The sequence below is a fragment of the Oreochromis aureus genome, linkage group 18 (assembly GCF_013358895.1).
Source record: "Oreochromis aureus strain Israel breed Guangdong linkage group 18, ZZ_aureus, whole genome shotgun sequence".
NCBI lineage: Eukaryota > Metazoa > Chordata > Actinopteri > Cichliformes > Cichlidae > Oreochromis > Oreochromis aureus.
The window spans coordinates 23,516,379-23,542,070 of NC_052959.1; the positions used below are offsets into that span (position 1 = coordinate 23,516,379).

A 25,692-nucleotide genomic window follows, 5' to 3' on the forward strand; every position below is an offset into this window, starting at 1 on the left:
AGAACTACAAAGAAGTCACTCTGCTTCGATGGTTTTTCAAATCAGTGCTTTATGGAGATATATCTTTCATATTATTTTGTAACAGCAGGAAGCTTTTGCGGGCAGATATCCCATCCGCATCCTATTTTATGTTGATTTGGAAGAATACTGTCTTGTTTTGACATCACACTCTGACTGAACAAATGTTTTTTGTTAGGGTTGTATATATATGTGAAAACAATATACCCGACTGTATGCTGTGGCCTTTCTAAATACACTTCGCAGTGAAAGTATCCTTGATATGTTTACTGTACCAGCAATGCAAATTCTACAGTACACAATGTGCAGTTTTAACACTTCTCTGTCCTTCCTTGAACTTAAACTTTATGCAGTGACGTATGAATTTCTACACTTCCATTACCATTAAGCCCCTGACACTAAAAAACTGAATGTGTAATTTCCAGAATTTAAAAGAAAAGGCTGTATCCATTTTCACCCCAGGTTTAAAACTGTTTTGCCACACGGGCAGGGTTTGCACCTGAAAACAGCGACGTGTGCCTCTGTGCATTGAGTAATGACACCAGAAGGGGCCAATTCAAAAAGTGAAAATTGAACCTACCTAAGAGGATGTGGGCTTTTGATGAAGGACTCACTTATGGGAGCACTCAGTCTAAGTGGCTTCTGGATGGCGTGTTTAATACAAAAATGTTTTCGTGTGTTTATTCACGTTCCAGAAAGGCTGCCTATTCCTGCTATTCATGTTTCCACCTCTCATGCTAGAACACATGCAGATCAAAATTAGATTTGTCTGGGCTCATTCAAGTCCTCTTCATTTATTCGGATGCGTGCACTGTAGGTAAAATTGCTTTTATTTCAATCAGCTGAAGGAATAAACTAAAGATTGTTCTTCCCCAACAAAGTTGCTCTGTTTAGTTGATGAAGAAATGATTAAGAATGAATTGTATTTGAGTAAACAGGAAGAAAATTGTTCCCACTACTGATACGCCCACTCATACAAACGTAGTCCTTACATGTTTTTAGCCATATGAGCAGCATGATTCTAGGGCTGTAGTTTATGTTTAGAGATAATTAGCAAATATTAGCACCCTAACACGTTAAACTAAAGCTGTTTGTGCATATTCAGTGAAGCCCTGGATTTTTTTAAGCTTACCTGAAATAGGTGCATGGGAACCACTTTAGGTGGTTTAACCTGTCGACTTCTTCAAACAAAGTATGTCAGATGTTCAGTTTCACAGTAGTGCAGGCAATGTTGTGGTCAGAGCATTCAAGTACTGGCCAGTACTTGCCTAAAAAAACTGAATATTTCAGTAATAATGTGGCTGACATGGGCTAGCTTCTACTGTGTGCTACATGTGAGGAAGGACAACTTTGGACGAGCTCTAACCTGTTACGGCATTTTCAGAACACTCATATGTGAAAACAGCTTACAATAGAGGTTGTGGTAAACACGAAAGCCGCAAAGCATATGGTAGCATTGTGATCGTAACCATATTCACATGCATGCTTGTTAGCATTAACGTGCTCTGGTTAAGTACAACCATGCAGAACTGCTAGTTCATTTTAGTGTTTAAGCCACGTTTTGCGCATTTTTCTTTGTCTTAGATCAAATATTCGACCAGAGAAGGCCACCCACAACTCCCACCATTTTAAGATGCACACGTTTGAAAGGATCACTTCCTGCAGCTTCTGTCACCTTTTGCTTAGGTAAGATTAATTGTCAATGAGCTCTTTTTGTTTTTTAAGATGATTAAGATGATTATGTTTTGGGGATGAAGTCCGAACACTCGTGTACCTGAAACAGGATTGCCATGAACTGGAACTACATGAATAGCTCCAGGATGGCAAACCATCATGTGTTATTTCACTGATACTGTCAGGGTTTCTGGGTTGTTGACCCAGTATTTTTAGTTCATGTTCACAGTTTATCTTCTGCCTGTTTCACTTCCTGTTTTATTGTGTTAGCCTTGGTCTGTGTCCATTATGTTCAGTCCTCTTCCCATGTACCATTAGTTCATTATGTTCAGCTGTGTACTCATCGGTTTCTAATCACTCATCACTCAGCCTGTGTATTTCTGTTCCTCAGTTCAACCAGTCCAGTGTCGTGTCATTGATGTTAATGTGGATGTTGTCACTACTGTCCAGTCCTTGCGTTTGCCTTTCAGTCAGATCAGTCAGCCGTTCTTTCAGTTCAGTTATTCAGTTAGTCAGCCATCTCCTGTTCTTGCCATTTGTCCCTCACAATAAACACCCTGAACCTTCACCGTGAGTCCTGCGTTTGAGTCCTCTACTCCACCTCCACTCAGCAAACCTGACAGATAGCTCTCTTAAGATAACTTTCAAATCTTTTTTCCATTAAAGGCATGAAGGAACACAATGACCCATTATATATTTTGGCTTTCAGTCACTTTTTCTCAGACACGTCTGGGAAGAAGAAGGTTATTTTGAAGTGAGCTTAGTTTAATTGTTAGTAGTATTATTTTATCAGGAGCATGATACTGAACTGAATCTTAGTGTTTGACAGAAATCATCAGTTTTAAAGCTGAATGGCGCGTCCTGTACCATTCCTCTTATCTTGAGGGTGTTCAGAGCGAATTCTAAATGTCAGTGTGTTTCTTATAAGGCCGCTGTTGTACATGAAATATATTCTGTGTTGTCTCCAGGGGAATCTTTAACCAGGGTTATCTCTGTCTAAAATGTGGCCTGGGGGCTCATAAAGAGTGTCTGGGTCGACTGGGAGTCTGTGGGAGAACAGGTGAGACAAAAACCTCTCAAACCATTTGTTTTGCTCAATCCCACATTTTGGGTGACCTTTGTTTGAGCGTCACCATCACGCCACAGTTTTGATTAAAAACACACAAAATATAAAGATCTAAAAGGCAAATATCCATGAAGTTTACTGAGCACATTTATGCTCCTTAGTGAAAGTCCTTTTAACAGTTTGGTCACTCTTTGAGTTTTTTTCTGGTATAAAACACTCGTACCAGATTAGCAACTGTATAGCAAATTTCTGCTATGAAATTAGTCGTGATTATATACATATGGTCCATAACAGAATATACAGCCATGTGAACAAGACATTTTTCAGTGGATTTTCACAGTCCTGTGGAAAATCTGTTCACTTAAACTACTGCTATAAGAATTAAGAGAGAAAGCAGAAGCCAGTTGCTGCTAATCAAAGGAACTTAATTAACTGATCATCTTTGTCTTAATGCCACAATCTTCTCAGGAGTAGCAAATTCAAGGTGAAAGGTGAAAAAACAAACCCAACCCTAAACAGAACCCCCAGAGACACATCTCAGAGACACATCACCTTTTTACAATTGGAAAAGACTCAATGAGTATGGCTTGTTTGGGAGAGTTGACAAGAAAAAACCTCTTTTCTCTAAAAAGAACATGGCAGCATGGCTTAGGTTTGTGACTTCTGGAGCAGTATCCTTTGGACAGACAAGTTGGAGATGTTTGGCCATAACGCAAAGCTGCGCATTGGTAGAAAACCAAACACAGCATATCAGCAAACCCCTCATACCAACTGTCAAGCAGGGTGATGATTCAGGCTGATTTTGCAGCCACAGGACCTGGGCACCTTGTTGTCAGTTGACCATAAGTGGTTAAAATGATGAAATGACCAAAACTGGGTCATACAAGGGGACAATGATCCCCAGAACATAAGCAAATTTTCAAAAGAATGGCTGAATAAGAAATGAAGTTGGCCATGTCAAAGTCCAGACCTCAACCTGACTCAAATGCACAATCTCAGTGAACTGAAATAATGCCGTGAACAACAGGGAGCCAAAAATCCTCCACAATATCATGAGCTAAAACAGTCATTTAAAGTTATTGCTGCTAAAGGTAGCTCTAAAGGCTATCGATTAATGGGATGTACTTAGTTTTTCACAGGACTGTTACTCCTCTGAAAAGGTACAGATATTATTATTTCTCCCTGAAGGAAAATCTAGTAGCAAAGTAGCAAATAAAGTAGCAAATTACAAATATTTATATTACATATAATTATATATATTACATATATAATTGTTTGCTTCATTTAGTACTTGCTGAATCTTATTCCTATGTCTAGTTTTGGCGCTGTGTCACCATTCTGGTGCTGTAGTTTGAGTTCTTTACTCTCCTTGAATGCACAGGCAGCTAAAGCTAGCTGAGGCCTTTGACAAGCCTTCTTAACAGAAGTGCTGTGGTCTTTATGCATTCAGGGGCATGATGAGGGCCAGCAGAGGTTGACAGTTGAGGTTGCATGTCAGAAAGCCACCACGCACTCATATTGTATTCCTCTCACTGTAGCTGTTTCTCACCTGACTGCAGAGCCTGTCAAGTTGAGACCCAAGGTAAGACCCGGTCTGTTTCTCTTCTGTGACTTGGACACTTAAGCTAACATAATTATGGAGACAGATGAACTCTAGCGCATGTTCACAGCGAGCACAAAAGCACTCTCATCTATGGACAGATATAAGTGAGAAAGGATTTGGTGCCCATCTAAACCATTGATATTCCAGTGAGTTGGTCATACTAGTGAACAGTTTGCACTTGTTAAGTTGATAAAAGATGTTGGCGTACAAATGTCAATTCCCTTTTGAAAACTTTGCTTAAGTGGTAATTTTATTGTTCCTCGTCTTGCTGCAACATTATACTGATTTAAAGACTATCCTTAATTGAAAGACTTGTACAGAGTGTAGCGCCTACAATTTTAATGAAATACAAGGCAGAGCACTAGCATGTAACAGCTGTCCAATCACAGCAGCTGGTGTATCTCGCCAGTTTAGTCTTTATTGACTATTTAGATGGCAGTCTTTATGTGTCAACTTTGAAACAGAGCCTCAATTAAGAAGTATAGGAGTCCATAGCTAAATCTGTGGCACGTAGCAGCCAACTGTTTATGCAGAAAATCCTCAAAAATATCCTTAAATGGCCAAGTTTCATTCTCCTTCTTCAACTGCAATTGCAGAATAAAGACATTGTGTTCACATAATTTGCAGACAATCTATTGTAGTCATAACAAGGATAACATAATACAATATTTATGTTTTTTACAGTATTTATTTGGTTATTATACTAAAAAGATGAAACTATGACAATTTACTCTCGATTTCCGTCTTTAACTTTTCATATTGTTTAACTAACCACCTTAAAAATAGAACACTCACAGAACGATGTATTAAGAAAGTGACTCACTGTGCAGGTCAGGCTGATCCTACACGGGGAGTAAGAAACCTCTACCTCTATATTTATCAATCTTTTCCTTCCTCCATATTTCTTTCTTCCTTCCTTGGCTTCATGCTGTTTTCTCTCTCTTGCATCTTGCTTTCTCTTTCCATTCACAGGACAACACAACACCAGCGGACCCAGGTCAGTATGGCTTGACCACTTTGGTGAACCCGCTAAGGGCTTTACGTGGTACCTCTTAAGCTTCTTTCATCTCACTTCTGTAGCAAAACAGAAACGCAGACAGGATGAAAAGGAGATGGTTAGTCACAGGCCAGAGTGAGTTTTGTAACAGATAGAGGGTGGTTTAACACTCAACTGAAATGCTTCTTTTTTTGACCACAAAAAAATCCTCAAGATTCTTCCTTAGAAATGCACTTCTGCACAAATACACACATCTCTTTTGCTCACATGCATGCAGTGTTTAAAGGGAGGTAATGAACAGCGACAGTTTCCTCTTGACAAATATACTTAAGCAAGAATAACCAATGAATAATAGAATGCAGAAGAAATCCTTAACCAGACCACAGAAACCTCTTTCTCACTTCGTGCCGTGATGCTTAAACTCTAGACGGCACCGAGATGAATTGGAGTGGGTGGAATCATTATGAGAACCATGGCAGGAGAAATGTCGGCAGAAAAACACTTCCAGCAGTCTATATGCCTCAGCCTCAACTGCTGAGCTGTGCCTTTGTGATAAATCAATTTCCATAAGGGCCTTTATGAGAAAGACATCTGTGCTTATTGTTCTTATTAAAAACATGAATGTGAGATATTCCATTCATCTGAGGTCACAGCCAGCTAATAGTTTCCCCGGGCTGGTTTGCAAGGCAGTTGTGGCTGGAAGGGAGATGCGTCTGAGAAGGCTAGATGTGTGAGTCAGGGGAGAGTAAGTGGCTGTGTCTTTTAAGTTGGCAGGGGTATTTAGTCTTAGCCTTAGCGCCGTGCTCGTGGCTGTATTTGTCTGCCATGCTGTGGAAAGATTGGTACTGAGCCATTCAGGAATCAAAGAGATGAATTTCCTGCAATGGCAAATTGTTGCTTTTGAGAATAGTGACACTATGATGGTTTAGGCTGTTATCAAAATTGACAGAATCCACTGTCATCAATTGTGCAGTTATGTACCTGTTACACATCAAGTTAGGGAATGTGCTTAAACCTTCAGGGTAAGAAGAATACAGGAAATTTATTTTGGGCACGTAAGTAGTGGTGAAAGAAGATAAAATGATGGAATGGGTGGTTCACTTGAATTTCCAAAAAAAGGTATATTTTCTCATATCGTTCACTGCGTCTGCTTGTTTAACAATCAACCAAAAGCACCTTTTTCATGAAATTCCTTGGTCATGTAGCTGCACTATTTATATCCCTTAAATAAAACGAATGATCACAATGTATTAGTTCTCTATGTTGCTCAAAAAAAATCACACATAAATGTTTCTAATTTTGAGTGTTAATGTCTTTACGCTCCCTGTCTGCTAGGTTTGCCCAGGATGGTTGTGATCAGAGACTACAGTGGCATCCCCTCTTCCCAGTGTGGGACCCCACTGAGTATTCACGTGGGGGATGTCATTGAACTGATGTTTGCCGACTTGCAGAGCTTTTGGTGGCAGGTGCGTGTCACTCAGCTCAAACTTGTTTTATCTCAACATCTGTGACTCTATGAAAAAGTAACATGTTATGGCTGACTAGGTTTGGTGTGGTGCACGCAATGTCTTTGCACTGTCATGACTTTGAATCTGTGCTGTATGTTACTTCTTCCTTTAATGCTGGATGACTCCGTTATGTGACAGAAAAGCTTTCAAAAATGTAGATTAATGTGGTGACTTCAACAATTTATCTCCCTTTGGCCGTCGTTTGCTATAAATCACTAATTGCATTGTTGTTGTTCATCACATCGGGTGTCCTATCAGGTGAGCCGCAAATGTGACAGTATGATGAGGTCAGCTCCAATTAAAAATATCAGCTGAAGATTTGTATGAGCTCCACTGGACCCCTGTTACATTACAAACGGGGTATTTGGCTGTTCTTTCACTCTTTAGATTGAATTAGAGCCTACATCAGATGATCTAACCAATTAGTGGCTCCACTTGATTAATTGACTGCCACGGCGAAACAATAAAACAGCATACAGCTCAGGCTCTGGAGGACGTTCTAATGGTGGTGTTCAACCTCGGGGACCGGCACATTAACAACCATCTCACGAGGTCAGCCAGCGGTTGAGAGCATTTGACCTTTTCTATTTTTGAAGGGATGGCGATTTATCTGGGGTCTTCCGGCAGCCTCCTTAGCTTTTTCTCACTCTGCTTTATTTTGGTGCTAAAGCCTCATCCTTCTCCTCTGGTACAGGTCCAATCGTACTGCAGTCTTTGCCAACAGCGCAGCTGGAAGTAGGCAGTTAGCCCGATTTCCTGTGCTTCATGTTTCTCTCTGTTGTGACAGAGCAAATAGTGGAGGGTGAGGACATGAATGCCATGAGACTTCATGTAAGCTGATAGAGCAGCGACCAGAATGTCATGCCACAGACCTGATGGCACTGCATTGTTTGCTACCATGGTAACCCTGCATGTTGGAAGGGGATAATCACAGGAATTATGTGATAAAGCACATTGGTGTATTCCTGAGCTCTGCATAATGATAATGTAAATAGCTTAACTAAAAGCTATCCTGTTGACTTTATAACCAACAGTGGAGCAGTAGAGCAGTACTTGATAAGCGGATTCCTCTTATGTTTGTATCATTTTTTTTCCCAGTGGTGTAAAAAGCTGGTTTCCACACGTGCACCGACACAGAATTTTTTTAAGCAGGGAGAAGTGGCTACACAAGCAGTTTCCAGGTTTATCAACACCCGCCTTATTGTAATCAACCTTATTGTAATACCACTGTACAAGTTTTCAAGTGGTGTGAATGCATGTTTCAAGAAATTCTTTTACGGAAGTTTTTGTTCTATCTATCAGGACTGTGTAGGTTCACAGGCATCCTGGTACTGGCAGCCTTCAGAGCTTGAAAAGAAATAAAGTGGACTTCTTTAGGTTTTTTTGCCTCTTATCCAAGAGGTTTCCTCAAAACAACTGATGGAGAGTCCCAGGTTAAAAACGCCTAGTGGGAGTTGGAGGTGGTTCTGGGGTTCTGGGGTTCTGAGGTGTGTTCTGTGAGCCAAGGTGTGAAAAAAGGCATGAACCATTCCTGTCACCGGGGCTGACAGGTGAAACCACTGTAAGACACTGTCCCACTCCAACATCACATGAGCTATTGAGGTCACCTTAGGCATAGTGGGGTTGACGTGCCTGGGAAGGGATCTCAGAACTGCGTTGCAGGTGACTGATAGTTGGTGTCGTAAGCCATCACCTGTGTTTAATGCTGATTATTCACAGTGGATGTAGATGGCCTTCTTTACTGTTCTTTCAAGCCATCTGTCATCTTTGTCCATCTTTGTCCATCTTTACTCTGAGGTCACCTCTCTGCCACCTGAACTACAGCCACCCTAGCTGAAGTTTGTCCTGTTGAGGTGGCTTTCTTATGTTGTGCCATGCATTTGTGCAGTCCCTGTTTGGTTTCTGCTATGTAGACGTCCAAACACTCCTCACTGCACTCAGCTCATACACTCTGTTTTTTTATCCTGTGTTTGGGCGTTCTGTCCTTGGGATGAACCAGTTTATGTCTGAGGCTGTTGCGAGGTCATAAAAATGCACCATATTGTCACACTTGGAGAAAATTCTTTCTCTGACAAGCCTGCTACATAAGGCAGAGCAGATGAAATGAATGCTTGAACAAAATCAACACTGTAAAGAAGAATGGACCAAAACTCTTTCACGACAATGTGAGAAACTGATCAGTCACACAGAAATGATTACTTTGAGTTACTGCAGCTAAAGGTGGTTGTATTGAATAATGATGTGGGTCTAGTTTTCCATGGGATAAATTCATCTGAAACTTTTACCTCTGGGCCTTTCTGGTTGACTGGCATTCTGCATGCAGCAAGGATCAGTTGATTTCACATCATCTTTTGCCACAGAAATTATTTTAAAACAATTTCAGACTATTAACAGTTTTGATCATTTCTAAATTCAATGTTTAACGACGCTCATTCATTTCAACACTGTGTCGATCAGTTTAAAGCCTTTTATTCTCTTCTTCTTCTTCTTGTTATTATTAACTATATAGCCTCAAAATGTTTATTTTTGCCTCTGTTACTTTTTCATTTAAAGAAGAGGTCAGTGATATCTATAATAAAAAAAGTAATAGAAGGTTTTGTGTTCAGTAAGTTTGTGAGGTCTTAGGGTCACACACTACTTTTTGGAAAGAAACCCTAAATCCTAACAAAGTCATGTTTGCTTACAATGAAAACTCCACAGGGTACCTTTAATCTCCAGTGTCCCCAGTGGCGCCAGAGGATGGAATTACAGAACGTTGAGATTTCATATCCCCTGTTACCCAGAAGGCAATTATCCCCCATCCCACTGGCAGAACAATACAATCAATCACTGTAATTTCATTTGATCCCTTGGCTCCTGCCTGTTTATGCCAACAGAGTAATAAGTTTAATCTTTATCATACGCTTATCGAAAGCATAACAAATAGAGAAGGGCTCTCAAAAAACCTTTGATGAAATGTTATTACACAGAATGAATCATAGAGATGGGTAAAGATTTGCTTTCCAATCTAGTTACTGTCGGGGCTTGCACGGTCCCAAAAAGCATTTTATACTCTAATAAGGAGGAGTGAGTAGGAAAGCATAAATGGGGCAGGAAGGCGAATGAAGAGCTCCACATGCCTTCACCACTCAACGTCTTCTCAGATTGGCTCAATGGACTTCAAATTGACCTCTAACTTGGAACTGGAAACTCAGATTATCTTCAGCTTAATGCTGATGCATATTCTTATTACTGTCTGCCAGACAATGTACATAATAGAGAAACAAGGTTATACAATAAACTAAACAATCCAAGTAGAGACAAGTCTATGTAAAAAAAAAAAAACAAGTAATTTGTTTGACCAAATTGGTTTATTTAACTGGAGAAGAAAAGTCTGTTACTCCATGTTTGCTGGAGGAATTAATGATTTCACATAAAGCCTGTTGCTTCGGGCGGGTTAGCTAAAATGCAATTGTGAGTCTTTAGCACCAACCCAAGAGCTCACGCTGTTTGGATATTCAAAGACCAGAATAAGATCCATTATTTAGTGTTAAACGAGGCTCTTGTTTTGATGCAGTACAAATCTAACTGCCGGCAGAGTTTGAACCATAATTAACTCGGGCTACAAATTAGATGCAGTGCTTGTTGTGTGTTAATTGCTGAGGATTTATTGAGGCAAGAGTGGGAGGGGAAGAGAAAAGGAAGAGAAGGAGAGAGAGAGAGGTGCAGTTGCTCCCAGACAAATATAATGCGATTAACAAGCGGTTGCCTTTGCAGGGCAAAAATCTGGCTACAAGCAAGATTGGCTTCTTTCCAAGCGATGCTGTGAGGCCTTGCCCGTGTGTAAGTGTGCATATTTATTGTAATCAATAAGACAAATTTAGTATCATTACAATGCATTCAGTGTATTGATGTTTTGGCAGAAGAATGTAGTGCTTTTTTATTGCATTTTTCTCACTGTAGAAGATGGATTTTAGCTATTAGATGTGCCTTGAATATCACATAAATGACCTCTACCCTCTGAACTGACTCAATCAAAACTCAAAATAACCACAATTATTTTTCTATGCCAGGTTCCAAAGCCTGTCGATTATTCTGCCCAGCTCTGGTAAGTGGCAAAAACAAATGTCTAAAGATGACCACAGTTCATTCTTACTCCAAATTATAAATGATACTGGCTATACATTGTGAGTGGATCAGTGTAATTACAGTAGCTGTTTATGGATGTTGAGGTTTGCAGGGCCTATGGAAAGATGCCAAGCTGAGGTCGCCCTCTTGGACCGGGAAAACAGCACGTATCTGATTCGGCACAGGAGTAAAGAGTGCACTGAATATGCAATCAGTATAAAGTAAGTGACATCTTGCCTTCCATTTATTTCTCCAACATTTTTCACTCTTTTACCCCCAAAAAATAAAACTGAAATAAACACAACACATGCAGTCAGCACCAGTCTTGTGGGCAAAAACACCTTCTTGCGAGAGACGGATGGTGGGAATAATTCAAGCAAACAAAATGTCCACATGCAAATAACTCAGAAAACAAACAATTCATCAAATGTTGAAGTGGATGGGCTGCAGCAGAAGGAGATCATGCTGTGTTCCACTCGTCACTGCAAAACAAGAAGTTGTAGTGACTATACAATCAACAACATCTAGTAAGTGAAGATTGACAAAACAAAAAAAGATCATGTCTGGTCTAATGACTCACAGTTTATACTGAACTGCAAATATTTGGAAAAGCAGTGTCACTTCTAAAGGTCTAAAATGAGAAAAGAAACCTTTCTTAGGTTTGTTTCTAGCAATATAAACCTATTTGGTCCAAGTTTTGAAGTGTCTGCCTTCACCCTAATTTTCTAACAAGCTTCTAAATGTTGACAAAATGACTGGGAGAAAACATACTATTCCCAGCCCTCCTAGTATGTAAATGCATCAGTGCTGACTGCTGAGGTAGCTAATTTCCTAAGAGACCATCTTATCAGCGAAGAAATTTCACTATTCTTGACACAAGCATCCAACAAATTAAAAATTCATTTTCACAGTGAAGAAAATCCTTCACCCAGCAAAAAGTGCCGCCGTTTGCTCTGCAGACGTGAAGAAATAAAACTGAATTCATTTAATCTTGTTGTTGCTTTGTTGGTTAAAATCTGAAGAGTTTCGTCCTGGGGGATTTTTCTATAACGCTGTCTCTCGCTGGAATGGATCCAGGGATGCGTCCTGTTGTGGTTTTACACAGTTACTTAATTTAGTACTTTAGTGCTAATTAAAGTGGGGGTTAAATTTCAAAGTGCGGGTTAAATTTCATCAGTTAAGTTTATTTCATGCAACAGTTAATATTCAAGGTTATGCTAAACTGCATTTGCCATTGTTGTGGTTTATTTCACAACTTTTCTATAAGGGCAACAATTAATTAAACATGGCCTTCTCTAGTTATATAATTATAAAGTTATATAATAAAATAAGGTCAAGGTAGAGCTTACTGGTCTCTTAATTATGAGATTAATTAGAAATACAGAACTTAGAAATATAGTACTAGAGATAGATAAATGAGTAAATACAAAATAAAGCTTTCAAAATGATGATTTCGTGTTGTAACGGAATAAAGCCATCCAAATCTATCTGCCCCTATGTGAAAAAGTAATTGTTCACTAAACTTGCCAAGGGTGGCACAATCTGGAATCAAGTGTTTGCGATATCTGGCAGTGAGTCTTTCACATCACTGTGGAGGAATTTTGGCCCACTCTTCTCTGCACATTTGTTTTAATCCAGTCACACTGCAGAGTTTTTGAACATGAACGGCCTGTTTAACATCATAACAAAGCCTCCAAAGCCTCATTTTTTTTTTTTTTTTTGCCATTCAAAGGTCAACTTGCTGGTGTGTTTTGAATCATTGTCCTGCTGCATAACCCAAGTGCGCCTGAGCTTCAAGGCACAAACTGATGGTCGGACATTGTCATTCAGGATTTTGTGTTAGAGAGCGGAATTCATGGTTTAAGTAATTAAAGCAAGTCGTGTCAGTCCTAAAGCAGCAAAGCAGCCATAGACCATCACATAACCACCATGTTTGACTTTTGATATAAAGTTGTTTTTAATAAATGCTGTATTCGTTTTATACCAGATGTAATGGGACCCAAACTTTCCAAAGTTAAACTTAGTGTTTGTATTGGTTCGTGGTGGAGTGGTTTTACTTTGAATTTCTCCCATAAATGCCATTTTCCCCAGTGTCTTCCTTATTGTTGAATCACAAAAACTTACCTTAACTGAGCCAAGCGAGGCTTGCAGTTATTGAGACGCTGTTCTTTCTGACCTTCTCGACGAGTCATCCATGTGCTCTTGGACTAATTTTGGTAGGCCTGCCACTCCTGGGAATGTTCACAATTTTTCCAGGTTTTCTCCATTTGTCGAATAATGGCTCTCATTATAAGCTTAGAAATAGCTTTGTAACTCTTTTCCAGTGACTTTATGTCTGAGATGTTTATTTAGGTTTGTGGCATGATGTGTTGCTTTTTTCTTTAGATCTTTTAGCCTACTTCTCTTTGTCAGACAGGTTCTATTTAAGTGAATCAACAGGTGTGGGAGTAACCAGGCCTGGGTGTGGATAATGAAATTGAACTCAGATTTCCAAAAAATCAGGTTAATTACAGTTATTTCATTATTTAACAAGGGGAGCAATTACTTTTTTGCATTTTTAACCAGGTATGTTTGTATGGCTTTTTTCCCTTAATGAATGAAATCATCATTGAAAAGCTGCATTTTGTATTTGTACTCTGATTGTTTAAAGCCTGTAATTGTGACAATACAGAGTTAGATTAACAATGTTCCTTGAAAGACAAATTTTTCAATTTTCACTGCTAGAATACAAAATTCTCAAAACTTTTCTAGTGAGATTTTAGTTAAAAACATTTTTTGGTGAAGGAGACCTTGTCCGGCATTTGCACATCATGCCTAAAATTTGTAGAAGTTCATTTTTGTTATTGCATGACAGTTATTCAACTGAATATAGCATGGGAAAGAGGGGGAATTGGATAGTCTATTTCACCATCTGTCTCAGACATATATTCAACGAAAACTTGATAGCGTTGCATCACACTATTTGATGCTCTTCGGCTATCAGTCTGTATTTCAAAAGATGGCTAGAAACACACTTGAGTTGTAGATAAAACATACATCCCTTAAGGCCTCAACAAATGACTGCTTTATCTGCAAGCTGAGTGCCTGCGTACTCCTCTTTTCAAATACAGCCCTGTCCATTTAACTAGTGAATACGTTTCAGGGCACATCAAAGCTTGTTCACTCTGTTAAAAAAGAAAGGCCTATCGAGTCCTTCTGACCTGCCATGATGGCTCCAAGAGATTATAACGAGTGAGGGTGCTCTCTGAAATAGTGTTTGGATGTTAAGACTATTCAGACTGTGACACACCATTCCAGCCCATTTGGTTTGGTGGACTCATACCGTTCCTCATTCAAAGCTTTGATGTACAGGGCCGGTTTCTGAACACTCCAATCCTAATTGCCTGTCTCAATGCTTAAGATCATTATCAGGATGGCCATTTGAGATAATGGAGCTTTACACAGAGAGCTGCTACTAATCAACTGGAACTGTCTGGTGTCAAACACTACAAGCGGTCAGTTTGTGTGTCTGCTGAATGGTGTTTGTATGTGTGTAACACCTTTGGAGCCTTTAGGAGGGAAGGAAACATCTTGCCTTCACCAAACAGGGCTTATCTGTCTCTCTGTGTTAGGCACCCTATGACTGCAAATCAGTAACATGTTACTTACAGTACAGTCAAACATTCAGTACATCCATACAGTCATACATGCAACTTTAAAATATTCTTTTCATTGGTCATACACTGCACTGAGAGATTTTCAGTCTGTCTTCGTACATCGAGGACATGTTAGATACAGCACAGTACACTACAGGAAATGGCTCAAACTCCCAACTTGCTTTCACTACCACTTCAAACACTCCTACATTAAAACATATAACTATATATAGTATTATAATCTCAAATAGATGCAGTGTTTTATTGAAATGTTTGCAAACACACATGGGAATACAGTCTACAAGGCAAAAAACAAGGTTTGTCCAATTTTAACAAGCTTGAGACCACACTTATTCTTCAACAAAGCCTGAACTATTGTAGGCAGGCTTTCTTGTAATTTCTTTAAGTACGCCAGGAATATTTCTCCAGGCCTCTTGAGGGACATTTAGAGCTCTTCTTTAAATGTGGGATAGCTCAGTAGGTAGAGTGGTTGTCCCATGAGTGGAAGGGCGGGGGTTCGAATCCACTGAACGGCTACACTGTGGTACCCCTGAGCAAGGTACTGTCCCTACACACTGCATTAATGTTGAGGTCCTAGGCCCAGGAAGCCCAATCCATGACAGATGACATTCAATTGTTTGTTTTTTCTATCCACGTCTTCTTTTACTGCATTGGCAGTGTGTTTGGGGTTATTGTCATGCTAGAAGTTTATCAATCAGATACTTTCCAGATGGTATTACACACCGAATCAAAATCTGACAATACGTTCTACATTTATAATTTCATCACTTTTGTCAAGATCATCAAAAGTACAACTCCAAGCCATGACTGTAAACATTTAACATTTGTCCTCTGTCGTACTCTTTTCAGTACATATTGTATGATAACTATGCAGCAAAAATGTAAAGTTTTGATTCATCAGTCCATAAGACCTGGCCAGTGATTTTTCAGCCCAGTTCCTGTGTAATTTGCCATACTTCACATTCACTATGGGTGAATGACTGGATGTGTAAAGCGCTTTGGGGTCCTTAGGGACTAGAAAAGCGCTATATAAATACAGGCCATTTACCATTTACCATTTTACTTCAGCCTGTTTCCTTTAATTAGGAAACGCTTCTTAACAGCTGTTCTTCGACTAAGATTCAATGTTATATGGCTTTGCAAAAAATATACAAACAAAAAGCATCCCTCTGAAAGCGGCCAGGCTCAAAGACTGCACTGAAAATGAATGAAAAGAAATGAATGAACCCTGGACAACTGTTGAAAAATATAATGAAATGAGAGATCACTTAAGACTTTTGCACAGCACTGAGTAATGATTTAGTCGTTTAATCCACAATATCACTTAATTGCAACTGTTATGTTTTACAGTTGGTTGTGATTCAGTTTTACCAACTTTCAGTGTGGCAAACACACCAAGTCCATACAATCAGCAGTAATTAGGCAACTCTATTGCAGAATGCACATTCCTTAGTAAAAAGAGGGTTTGATGTACTTTGGTATTATGGTGGCTGTCAAAAGCTGACACTCTTGTTATTCTGTCTATTTGTGACTGGCTGATTAGAAACTGTTATGGAGTATAATTTACGAGTAAAATAATTACTGTTGTCTAACCCTGAGCACAGTTGTGACACTGTTGTGTCAGCTAATGTATTTAAAGCTGGGGTAGGCAACATATTTTTGGCAGCACTGAACAAAGCCAGCACCGAACAAAGCCCCTGGCTTCATTTTTTAGTTTTTCTACATTTTTTGTGAATTATAATAAAAGGATCAGTCTAATTCTAACATAATTTTGACTATAAGGTGCTTTGGTAAGAGATAGAAATTGGCTCAGCATAGTAACCAACTCTCAGCACAGACAGACCTTAGTGACAGTTCATCATAGAGACTGGACTGATGCAAAAGCATGTCTACTTGATTAACAACCCATGTCTTATTCATCCTCCACAGGTTCAATGATAAAGTCAAGCACATTAAGATTCTGACCAAGGATGGAGGCTTTTACATTGCAGAGACTCGGGTGTTCAAAACTGTGCTGGTAATGGCTTTATCTTTCTATGGATTTTTGCAGCCTTCAATCTGCTATAGCATTAATAAGCATAATCATTTTGACTTTCCACTATTTTTGCAGACCTCTCTTGAGAAAAATGCAATTTCCATACAAGTAAAAATGTACTTTTTAAAATTAAAATTATATAACTACCACTGGTTTATTTTGACATATTTGTACCCACTTGGAAGGCCACAGGGACATGCTTTAAACCTGTGGCTTTGTATCACAGCAGCTGATATTCTAATCTATTCAGTACTTGCACTTGACATTGGTGTAAAAAAATACATTGTGGTACGCTGCTCCATGGACACTTTCTCTGTAACACTCTCTGCATTTGCATTGCTTGTACTGTCAAGAATTAATAAGCAGCTAACCGTTCAACTTGTCCTTGCATTCACTTCTATAGACTTGTGCACTATACAGTCTGTATTTTTATGGTTTAGCAGTGCTTAGGGTACATTTTGTTTTCTTGTGTGGTTGACACAGGACTTGGTGGAATACTACCAACACCACTCTCTAAAGGAGGGTTTCAGCAGTCTTGACACCACTCTACAGCACCCCTACAGGGAACAGCCCAATGGAAACATGCCCACGGCCATTACCAAGGTCGGGAGTGGTAAGTCTGCTTCGCTAACATTCAGGTTCCTTTCCTGATGGTATCTGTATGACAGGTTGAAAAGCTCTGAGTTCAGATCAGAGCTTTATCCGGTTGTAGCTGAAAGATATTCTGAGCGTTTGTTTTGACCTGTTTGGAGGACCAGAGGGTCAGACTTTTGCTACAACAGACCAGGTCAGATAAAGCAGGGCGAGTAGTTTTTTTTTTTTTTTCCCTGGGAAGTTTAGACCTGTCTTTATGATGGATATAGTCAGTGGTCTATATTTCCCATGCCATCTCACAGACACAATAAAACACTCTAAACCCCAAAACCATTTGCTGGAATCAGTTTCTCACCTACTACACAGTTTCCTATATTACAGTTAAGTCAGTGTACTATACACTCTTGCTTTATATATATATAAAAACATGCTGACAAAGCAGTTGTTTCGTTATTAGACACTTAAGTGTCTAATACCTCTGTCTTGATACCCAAGGCTGTCATATCTCTAACATTTGAGACATGTTACAAACACTTAGTTCAGCATAATGAGCTAATATGATTCCCCTTGGAATAGCATAGCATAGACAGCAGCAGATTTATCTTTGAACCTCTTTTTTTTTTGCTTGGTTGGTCTTCTGTCATTTAAGATTTAAACTGCTGGATCGTGTATTTAATAGTACACTGATCAGGCATGCCATTATGACCACCTGCCTAATATTGTATTGGTCCACCTTTTGCTGCCAAAACAGCCCTGACCCATTGACGTATGGACTTCACTACACCCCTAAAGGTGTTGTTGTTGTATGTAGCACCAAGATGCTGCATTGCTCACAACAAACTGCATTGCACTTTGTATTCTGACACCTTTCTATAAAAACCAGCATGAACTTTTTTGATTATACGTTCAGTAAGCCTGTTAGGGTCCGCTTGGGTCCCAGTAACCTAAATTTCGTCATCAGACAGCGAGCACGAGGGTCCATGTGGACGTCAGTGTGCCCGCCTGTTTTTTGTGACTGCACAGACTAGTCCGTAGAGAATTTACATTATAGTACAACAACTGCACATGTGCCCCAGGTGGCGGACTTCAAAGAAGTCAGCAGTTGGGTCTCCAGCTGTCCTTGTCTGTATCTGCGGTGGTGTATAATCTAGGTTTTAAATGAAGAATATAAAAAACATGACTTCATTAATTGATTCTGTGCTAATTATTTCTTCAGTTTGTCTTCAGTGAAGAATGAAGCATACACTAGAAGTAGAAAGTAGAAAATAGAAGTAGAAAATGTGGACAGACATTTGGAGGAAGCCCGGAGATGGAGAATAACAGCAGCAGAAGGCGAGAACAGGCGAGACAGAGAATGCAGTGCAAAAGATGATACGTTGTATTAACATGCATCCGGATACGTAATCTGGATAATGATGATGATTTACGCTGGCTATTAATAGCTGTTCTTGTTATGTTGATTTTACCCTCATTGTAAATGAATCACAGTTATAGATGACTAATTTGGAAAAAAATGAAAATCCATTGATTTTGTGACATTCATCTGATAAAACAGACCACCAACATGCGATCTAGTTCTATTCTAATTGTTATTTATTCTGTGTGCATTTATGCATCAAGTTAATCTGTGTATGTTTTCATCCAATACATCTTACTGCATGTTAATAGATGCAAAGAGAGGCACAGAGTACAAAGGGATGTGGAGTCAGAGAGATAGGAGAGGAAAACACAAAAGAGAGTCAGAGACAGCGAGTGAGGGAAATATAAAAGAGCCTCTGCAGCTCACCAGGCTTGGGAAAGAGAGGTCCCAGTTTGAGCCCAGTGCCCGAGGCAAGCACCAGGAGCCTGCTACTCCAAACGTCACACTCCGCACTCTGCTCAGCTCTGAGATGGCTTCACAATTTTCCTGACAGGACATGACATTTCACTTGGGCTTGCCGTGGAAAAAAACCTGTGACAGCCGCCTGCTGACACACACCTGGGGGATACCCCTGGTCCAACCGAGAGACCGTGACTGTTTCCGCAAAAGTGGGAAAAGTTTGCAAATATGATCTGATGTAAAAAAGCAGGAAGCAGCTGGAGGTAAACTGTCTTAACTTAAAGAAAGGTGTATGTGTAAACAACCATAGCCGCTGCAAGAGTGGCAGAGGCAAGCAACTGAACACAGGAACAAAGTCAAAGTTAGCCCTTTGTGTCTTTTCGGATGTAAAATTCTGCTACATCCTTGTCCCTCTCACTCCTTTGGCAGCGTCGGTCTCCTAGCGCATCAAGCTTCAAAGCAGCTCTGCAAGAGGTGTGTTTGTGCATTGCTGCCATTCACCGCGCCGCTGTCTCTGAGAAACTCTTGACAGACCTGCCGTTGCCTCATTGCATTCTGGGATAGATTATTATTGCCTTAAGTCGTCCACCCCCATAGACAGACTTAGAGTGGGCACCGTATTCTCTGTCTGGTAAACAGCCTCTGTGGAAAGACAGATGTCATGCCAAAACAACAACAATCTCAAAACAGACACCTCATAGCAAAGAAAATAGAATGCAAGGCTGAGTAAACAATCACAAGATGCAGAACTACTGAAAAGCCATCAAAACTCTGGAGTAATTTGCTTGGAAAAACCCCAGCTAGAATTTTTAATTAAGTCTGACTGAGTGCGTTTCCCTGTGTGTGTGAAAGCTTGAGTTGGGAACTAATTAGCAATGCAATGATCGTGTGTTGTCTGTCAGGATAATCATTTTGTACTCAAGTCTAGCTTTTACTGGGACACTGGAGTCTGTTATCTTATATCAATATCATTAAATTTGATATATAATGTAAACAAGTCCTGAATGCACACGTTTTTCTGCAAAAGAATCAAAAATATTTTCATGCAAACTCTAAATACTTCATGCAGACATGTTAATAGTTGTGTGAACTCTGGTCAGACACTTGAAACATGTTGGCCTCTGCCTGTGCGGTACAAAGAGAAAGCATGAAACCATATTGCTGTGCTGACGGGAGTTGCTTTCTGAGCACGAGGGTCTGCTGGCTCAGGTGAGATTTCATATGGGAGCAGGAGCTCTTAGCTTTGCAGTGTGGAATCCCAGACGCTGCCTTGTCACAGCACCGAGCTTCTGCTCAGACGTATACTTACACACAAGCTGCCGCTGCTTTTTTAGTCTGAAGCTGAAAATTTTGTTATTGCTGATTTTTATGCAGTGTAACCAGCACAAAGTTGAAGAAAGCTACACTATGTAGCCAAAAGTTTAGATCCGAGACTTATTATTCAGCATAGTAAACCAAAAATGATGGACGTTAATAGGCAAAGGGATTCTTGACAAAAATTCCTACAACAAGTAGATCCATCTGTATACCCAAATAGTCTTTAGTATTCAGGCCAGCAGTCCTGCTCATACCATCTCCAAATTAAGTGTCTCCCATCAATTTTTCATTTTCACTGGGTTAGGTCCTTTGGTGAAAAACATATTATCATTCATTTTATCCTGCTATATTAGTATGCCAAAGCAAACTAAATGATATATTCTGATTATTTTAGTTGAAGTTTTTCTCTTTTAGGATTGGACCACAATTAGAGAAGAAGTAGTAACCAAATAAAGGACTTCATACAGGATTTTGTGAAATATCTTGTAATGTCTTGATATGGCTGTGGCGGTTGTGGCAGTTCTGTGTAGGACTGCCACAGTGTAGTGCTCCTGTCTCCACATTTTTATCCTGAATTAGGAATGATACTTTCTCAGACTTGTTTCTGCTATGTCAGAAGCACACAATTGTCTAAAATATTGGTCCATTGCATACCACTGACATTTTGCTGAATTGGTACTGAGGCATAAAAAAACAACATATAAGTGTTAAAAAAAAAAGTCATATCTATACTGACTTTCAGGCATCAAAATGTATTATAGGCTACTCACTTAACCCACCTTACTGCGGTTTGTGCTGTGTAAGATTTTGTGCATGTGCCTGGTGCAGTAACAATTTGTGTGATGGTTTCACTGTTTTGCCCTCCTCTCTCACTGCGTATCCCCAACCATATTTGCTTTTTTGCTTGTACTTTGACTTTGACAACTTTTACTCTTTCTCTCTCCTTTACCCTCACACAAACACGCTCTCTTTCTGTCAAACTTGTGTTTACTTTGCTTATGTTCTCTCTTTGCTCCCACTACGGCCTGAACCCCCTCCCATCACTCGCTTCGTTTCTCTGTAGTTTCTCCTGGCGGCTGCAGCTTTGTTCCTCCCTCCTCCTCGCCTTTCTGGTCAGGTACAGGTACAGCTTTTCTACTCTCTTTGTCTTTCCCCCGCTGTATGTCCATATTTCCACGTTTCTAAAGATGAGCTGTCTTGTTTTCTTGTCTCTTTTAAATAATGCAGTTTTTTTCCTTGGTAATTACACAGAGTGTATAAGTCACCCCGTTGGGGAAAAACACCCACATCAGTCTTCTGGAAATTAAATATCACAGATGTTATGAATTTCTGCCGGCTATGATATCTCCCATTTGGTCAAGATAACTGCAGAAATGTCAGCAAACCACTGGCAAAGAGCTGCAAAGCCACCATTGCTGGCATTTACATTTTACTACATCCAACAAAAACACTATCAATTCAGCTAATTAAAAAGATGACATGCACTTTTGTTTGTATGGTTTCACTTAATGAACTGTGACAAATATGTTACACAATAAAACAGTTAATTGAGCTTTAGTATCCATTAAAAGTTGTGACTTTAAGGCCAACAGTGGTGGTTAACCTCTTGAAATAATGAGTAAGGGCTCCCGAGTCAGAATAACTGGAGGTTTTTCCACATTTTCGTGTTTCCAGCAAGACACGAATGCAAAAATAATAGTTTATTAAGAATATTTAAGAATGAAATGATCTCTCTCTGTGCTTACTTTAAGCGTGCGTGTGTGGAACTGAGCACCTGAGTTGTTGTGATGTGGGTTAACTTTGGATGTCTGTGTGCATGAGAGGATAGATGTATTCCTTTCGTCCAGCATATCTGCACAGTCGTGTCATCTGTGTTTTCACAGATAAGGTAAACAAACCTATGCACAGCCATGTTCACGTGTGATATGAGCCCTGAGCTGCATGCGTAGGAACAAACTTGGATAACCTGATAAGTGCTGGATGCATCGCTTGAATTCACCTTTAACTTTTAATAAGATGAACACATGACCATGATAACCCAAGTTCTCTCATCCTGGCTGCGTGCTTGGACCCACCAAGCTGAGCTGTCGGATACATTTCTCCTCTGTCACCCGTGAACCTTAAGCATTATCTCATTTCTGTCTCTGTCGGTTTGCTTTTACATGAATCAAACCCATGAGTCAAGGCTTTTTAGAATCGCCGCCTTATCATCCTTACAAAACGGCATAGTCAGTTTACTACGATTGATACCTGTGAGGAACGTGTTTCGTACTAAAAAAAAAAAAGAAAAAAATCAGTGAACCATAATAATTTTATAGCCATGTATAATAAAGCTAGATAAACTGAATTTAGTTTGACTCAAGTTCTCTCTTGATCCTTGTTAGTTAGTTTTCTTACAGTAAGTGAGCATGAAAGTTTAATCTCACCCTGAAAACAGCAGTACATCTGTAAACTTCGTCTTTAAATATTAAATTCAGCTTACATTTTTGTATGGAGTGTAACTCTGATCTGTGAGTGTGATATTTCTTGCTGGATCAGTGTCAGCAGATGTTTTCACAGTGTCTAAGATAAGGTGAAATTTTGTAAATGGCTCCAAAAGTAATATAAGATCTCTCTCTGTTTCAGTCTTTTCTCCTAGAGTGGTGGGTTATGCAATTGCACGCTACGACTTCTGCTCCAGAGACACGCGGGAGCTTTCTCTGCAACAGGGAGACGTTATCACTATCTACACCAAGATGCCCAATGGGTGGTGGAAGGGAGTAGTCGGTGACAGGGTATGTCTTTGACAAACTTGCTCTTTGCAGCTGACAGGATTTTTTGCTCGTGGGACAACTAATAAATATTTCACAAATATTTTGTATTAAAAATGAAATTAAAAAGGGTGAATCAGTAAATGGCTGTGTTTGGCAGGGAGCTTGTGAGTGAGCATGTCATGTAGGTTTGAACCACTTCATCCATAGTTAAATGGAAAAAAGCTCCTTAGTTTTAATGGGACATGTCACATTGGCACAACAAAACGTCCGTCAGTTAATTTTTTTTTTTTACCAGGTTTGTTTAGCCAAAGTATCACTTGTTATGCAATTAGATGCACAATGACTCCACTAAATTTGCTCACATCTGAGTATGGCACTGCTTGTGAACACACTTCTCCAACCCTGCCATGCAGGCACAGTGTCCAAATCACATCATCCCTTCTTTCTCCACACAACCCAGGTTGGCAAGGGTAGGACATTTAAAAAGTAGGAATGGCTTACCTGACATAAGGAGTCTTTTATCATTACAAATATGTCTATATTGTTACTACTTGTACTCTCAGGAGTGATCCTGACTTTAATGGTACAGACAGTTAGACAGTTACCACTCATTCTACTACATATAACGATCTGTACATTGTGACGGGGAAGAATTCTTCACAAGATCAGCGGAGGTCTGGTTGAGTTTGAAATGCTGATCTAGATGCTACTTTTCTCTTCTTAGGTGGGATGGTTTCCCTCTACCTATGTGGAGGAGGAGGACTGACTTCGCTTGTTGGAACGTGTATTCAGCACCCATTCAGGCCGAAACCCTCCAGTGAACGCCATGCTGCTCTGCCACTGTCTGGGCCCTCAGTCATATCTCTCTTTGATAAAAATCCAGAGACTTGGACACAAGAGGAGGTGGCAGTGCCCTTAAAAACCTTCTCCTGTCCTCTGACAGACTCTCACACAGAAATGTCAAATCACAGATTCCAGGAGCGTCATGCCATATCTTACCTCTACGCAGTCCTGTCTGCCCCTGCGGCCCACTGGGAAGTACATGTGCTGTGCCTAGATAACCCTCCCCCTTCCCTTCCTCTCCCACTCAGCTTCTCTTATTATTGATGACTCCATCGGCTGTTATGAGACTTGCCTTTCGTTGTTGTCATGTTTCGAGGTCAGCAAGGCTCAATCATCTGGCTGGACCACAGATCCTGCTGATAGTGCCCTGCTCAGGTACCAAATTAAAGTGAAAGTGTTGAGAAGTTTTTGACTCTTCCTGGAACACTATAGCCCTCATGGCTGTTTCGACATTTGCGTTCAGCTCGCTTTAATCTTGTTTTTTGCATTCCAAACTGCGTGGACACAAACCTTTGATAAAACTGTAACTGCCAAACTTTGAATTTGACCCTAATTTTAAAAAGGGGTGGGGCATGGAAAAAAAGGGATGGAACCATGATGGACTGATTTGTCAGTCAGTGGACCTGTGGACGCTGAAGTGATGCACATCTGAAGAGAAACAGCTGATTATGTGGCCATAGGACGCCACTGATAAAGCTACATCTCCCAAATTAGATTCCTGTCCTTTTAAATATTGTTTTATTTAAATAATCACCTCAACTTTAAGTGCAGCCTTCAATAAACATTGAGTTGATGAAAATCATTAAAAATGTGTTTAGCCTGAAAAGCTATAGTTTGACATTTTGGGAAATGTACTTATTTGCTCCCTTGGCAAAATTAGATGAGAAGGTTAATACCAGTCTGAATTTAGTCTGTTTAATATAAAGTTTGAAACAGTCATTGGCATAAAGGCTCACTTATTGAGAGGTTAGAATTCATTTGTTCAGTTTGTAATAAAGCAAAACTGTAAAACATACAATGTGCGGTTTTACTTGTGTTGGACTTTCTTGTCAGTGGGGACTTTTTTATGTCTCTGTGGGTTGTCTGGCAAACCCACAGTGATGACCAGTGATGTTAGAGGACTTAAGAGGGGCTGGTAGGTGGATATTGAAATCTCTATAGCAAGTTGGGTTACTGAAGCCAGTCTTTCTGCTTAGCTAAGCTAACCTCCTTGTGGCTGCAGGTTCATATTTAGTGGAAAGACACAAGAGTCATCAGTCCTCTGTTACACTCACCAAGAAACTCTATAAGCATTTCCCAAAATATCGACCTATTCCAGCCGTGGTTATTCCTGGCCTACAAGACTACAAATGAATATGGCGACTTGTCACAGTGAGAAAGGTGGTTTCACAGTGTTCCCATTTGATGACACTAGAGCAAATATAATGCCCAGTTCTCATACATTTTTAGACATCAAAGAAAAAGTGTATGCATAAAAGGAATTACAAAGCCAAATAAATTTTAAAAGTACATGTGTGGCGTGGATAGGTCTATACTTCACTTTGAGCTCCTTGATCTTTTGATCATTTACTGTGGAAACCAGAGAGCCCTTTTGCATTCCACGGATTTTGTGTTTACCTCAACTCTTTTCTTTTTTTTTGGGTTTCAGTATGAATGATTCAAGGGTGATGTAACTGCTGTTCACTGTAGAGCAAGGTAGCAC

At 39.9% G+C, this 25,692-nt stretch overlaps 1 protein-coding gene across 6 annotated transcripts in view; it reads left to right on the forward strand.

The window, feature by feature from the left end:
* The window catches only part of LOC116313389 (guanine nucleotide exchange factor VAV3-like), a 51,308-nt gene extending 26,303 nt beyond the window's left edge, over window positions 1–25,005 (forward strand). For 3 of the 6 annotated variants that reach the window (XM_039602577.1, XM_039602578.1, XM_039602579.1), the window contains exons 16-28: window positions 1,603–1,704; window positions 2,661–2,752; window positions 4,297–4,340; window positions 5,334–5,358; window positions 6,694–6,824; window positions 10,623–10,688; window positions 10,919–10,953; window positions 11,078–11,194; window positions 16,559–16,646; window positions 17,148–17,277; window positions 21,458–21,511; window positions 23,020–23,168; window positions 23,872–25,005. In XM_039602577.1, the coding sequence (XP_039458511.1) occupies window positions 1,603–1,704; window positions 2,661–2,752; window positions 4,297–4,340; window positions 5,334–5,358; window positions 6,694–6,824; window positions 10,623–10,688; window positions 10,919–10,953; window positions 11,078–11,194; window positions 16,559–16,646; window positions 17,148–17,277; window positions 21,458–21,511; window positions 23,020–23,168; window positions 23,872–23,913 (1,075 nt within the window). In that variant the 3' untranslated portion in view covers window positions 23,914–25,005. Of the gene's footprint in view, window positions 1–1,602; window positions 1,705–2,660; window positions 2,753–4,296; window positions 4,341–5,333; window positions 5,359–6,693; window positions 6,825–10,622; window positions 10,689–10,918; window positions 10,954–11,077; window positions 11,195–16,558; window positions 16,647–17,147; window positions 17,278–21,457; window positions 21,512–23,019; window positions 23,169–23,871 lie in introns of those variants that run through there. The other 3 variants (XM_039602580.1, XM_031731071.2, XM_039602581.1) reach the window with 2 other exon arrangements.
* Window positions 25,006–25,692: the final 687 nt, after the last annotated feature.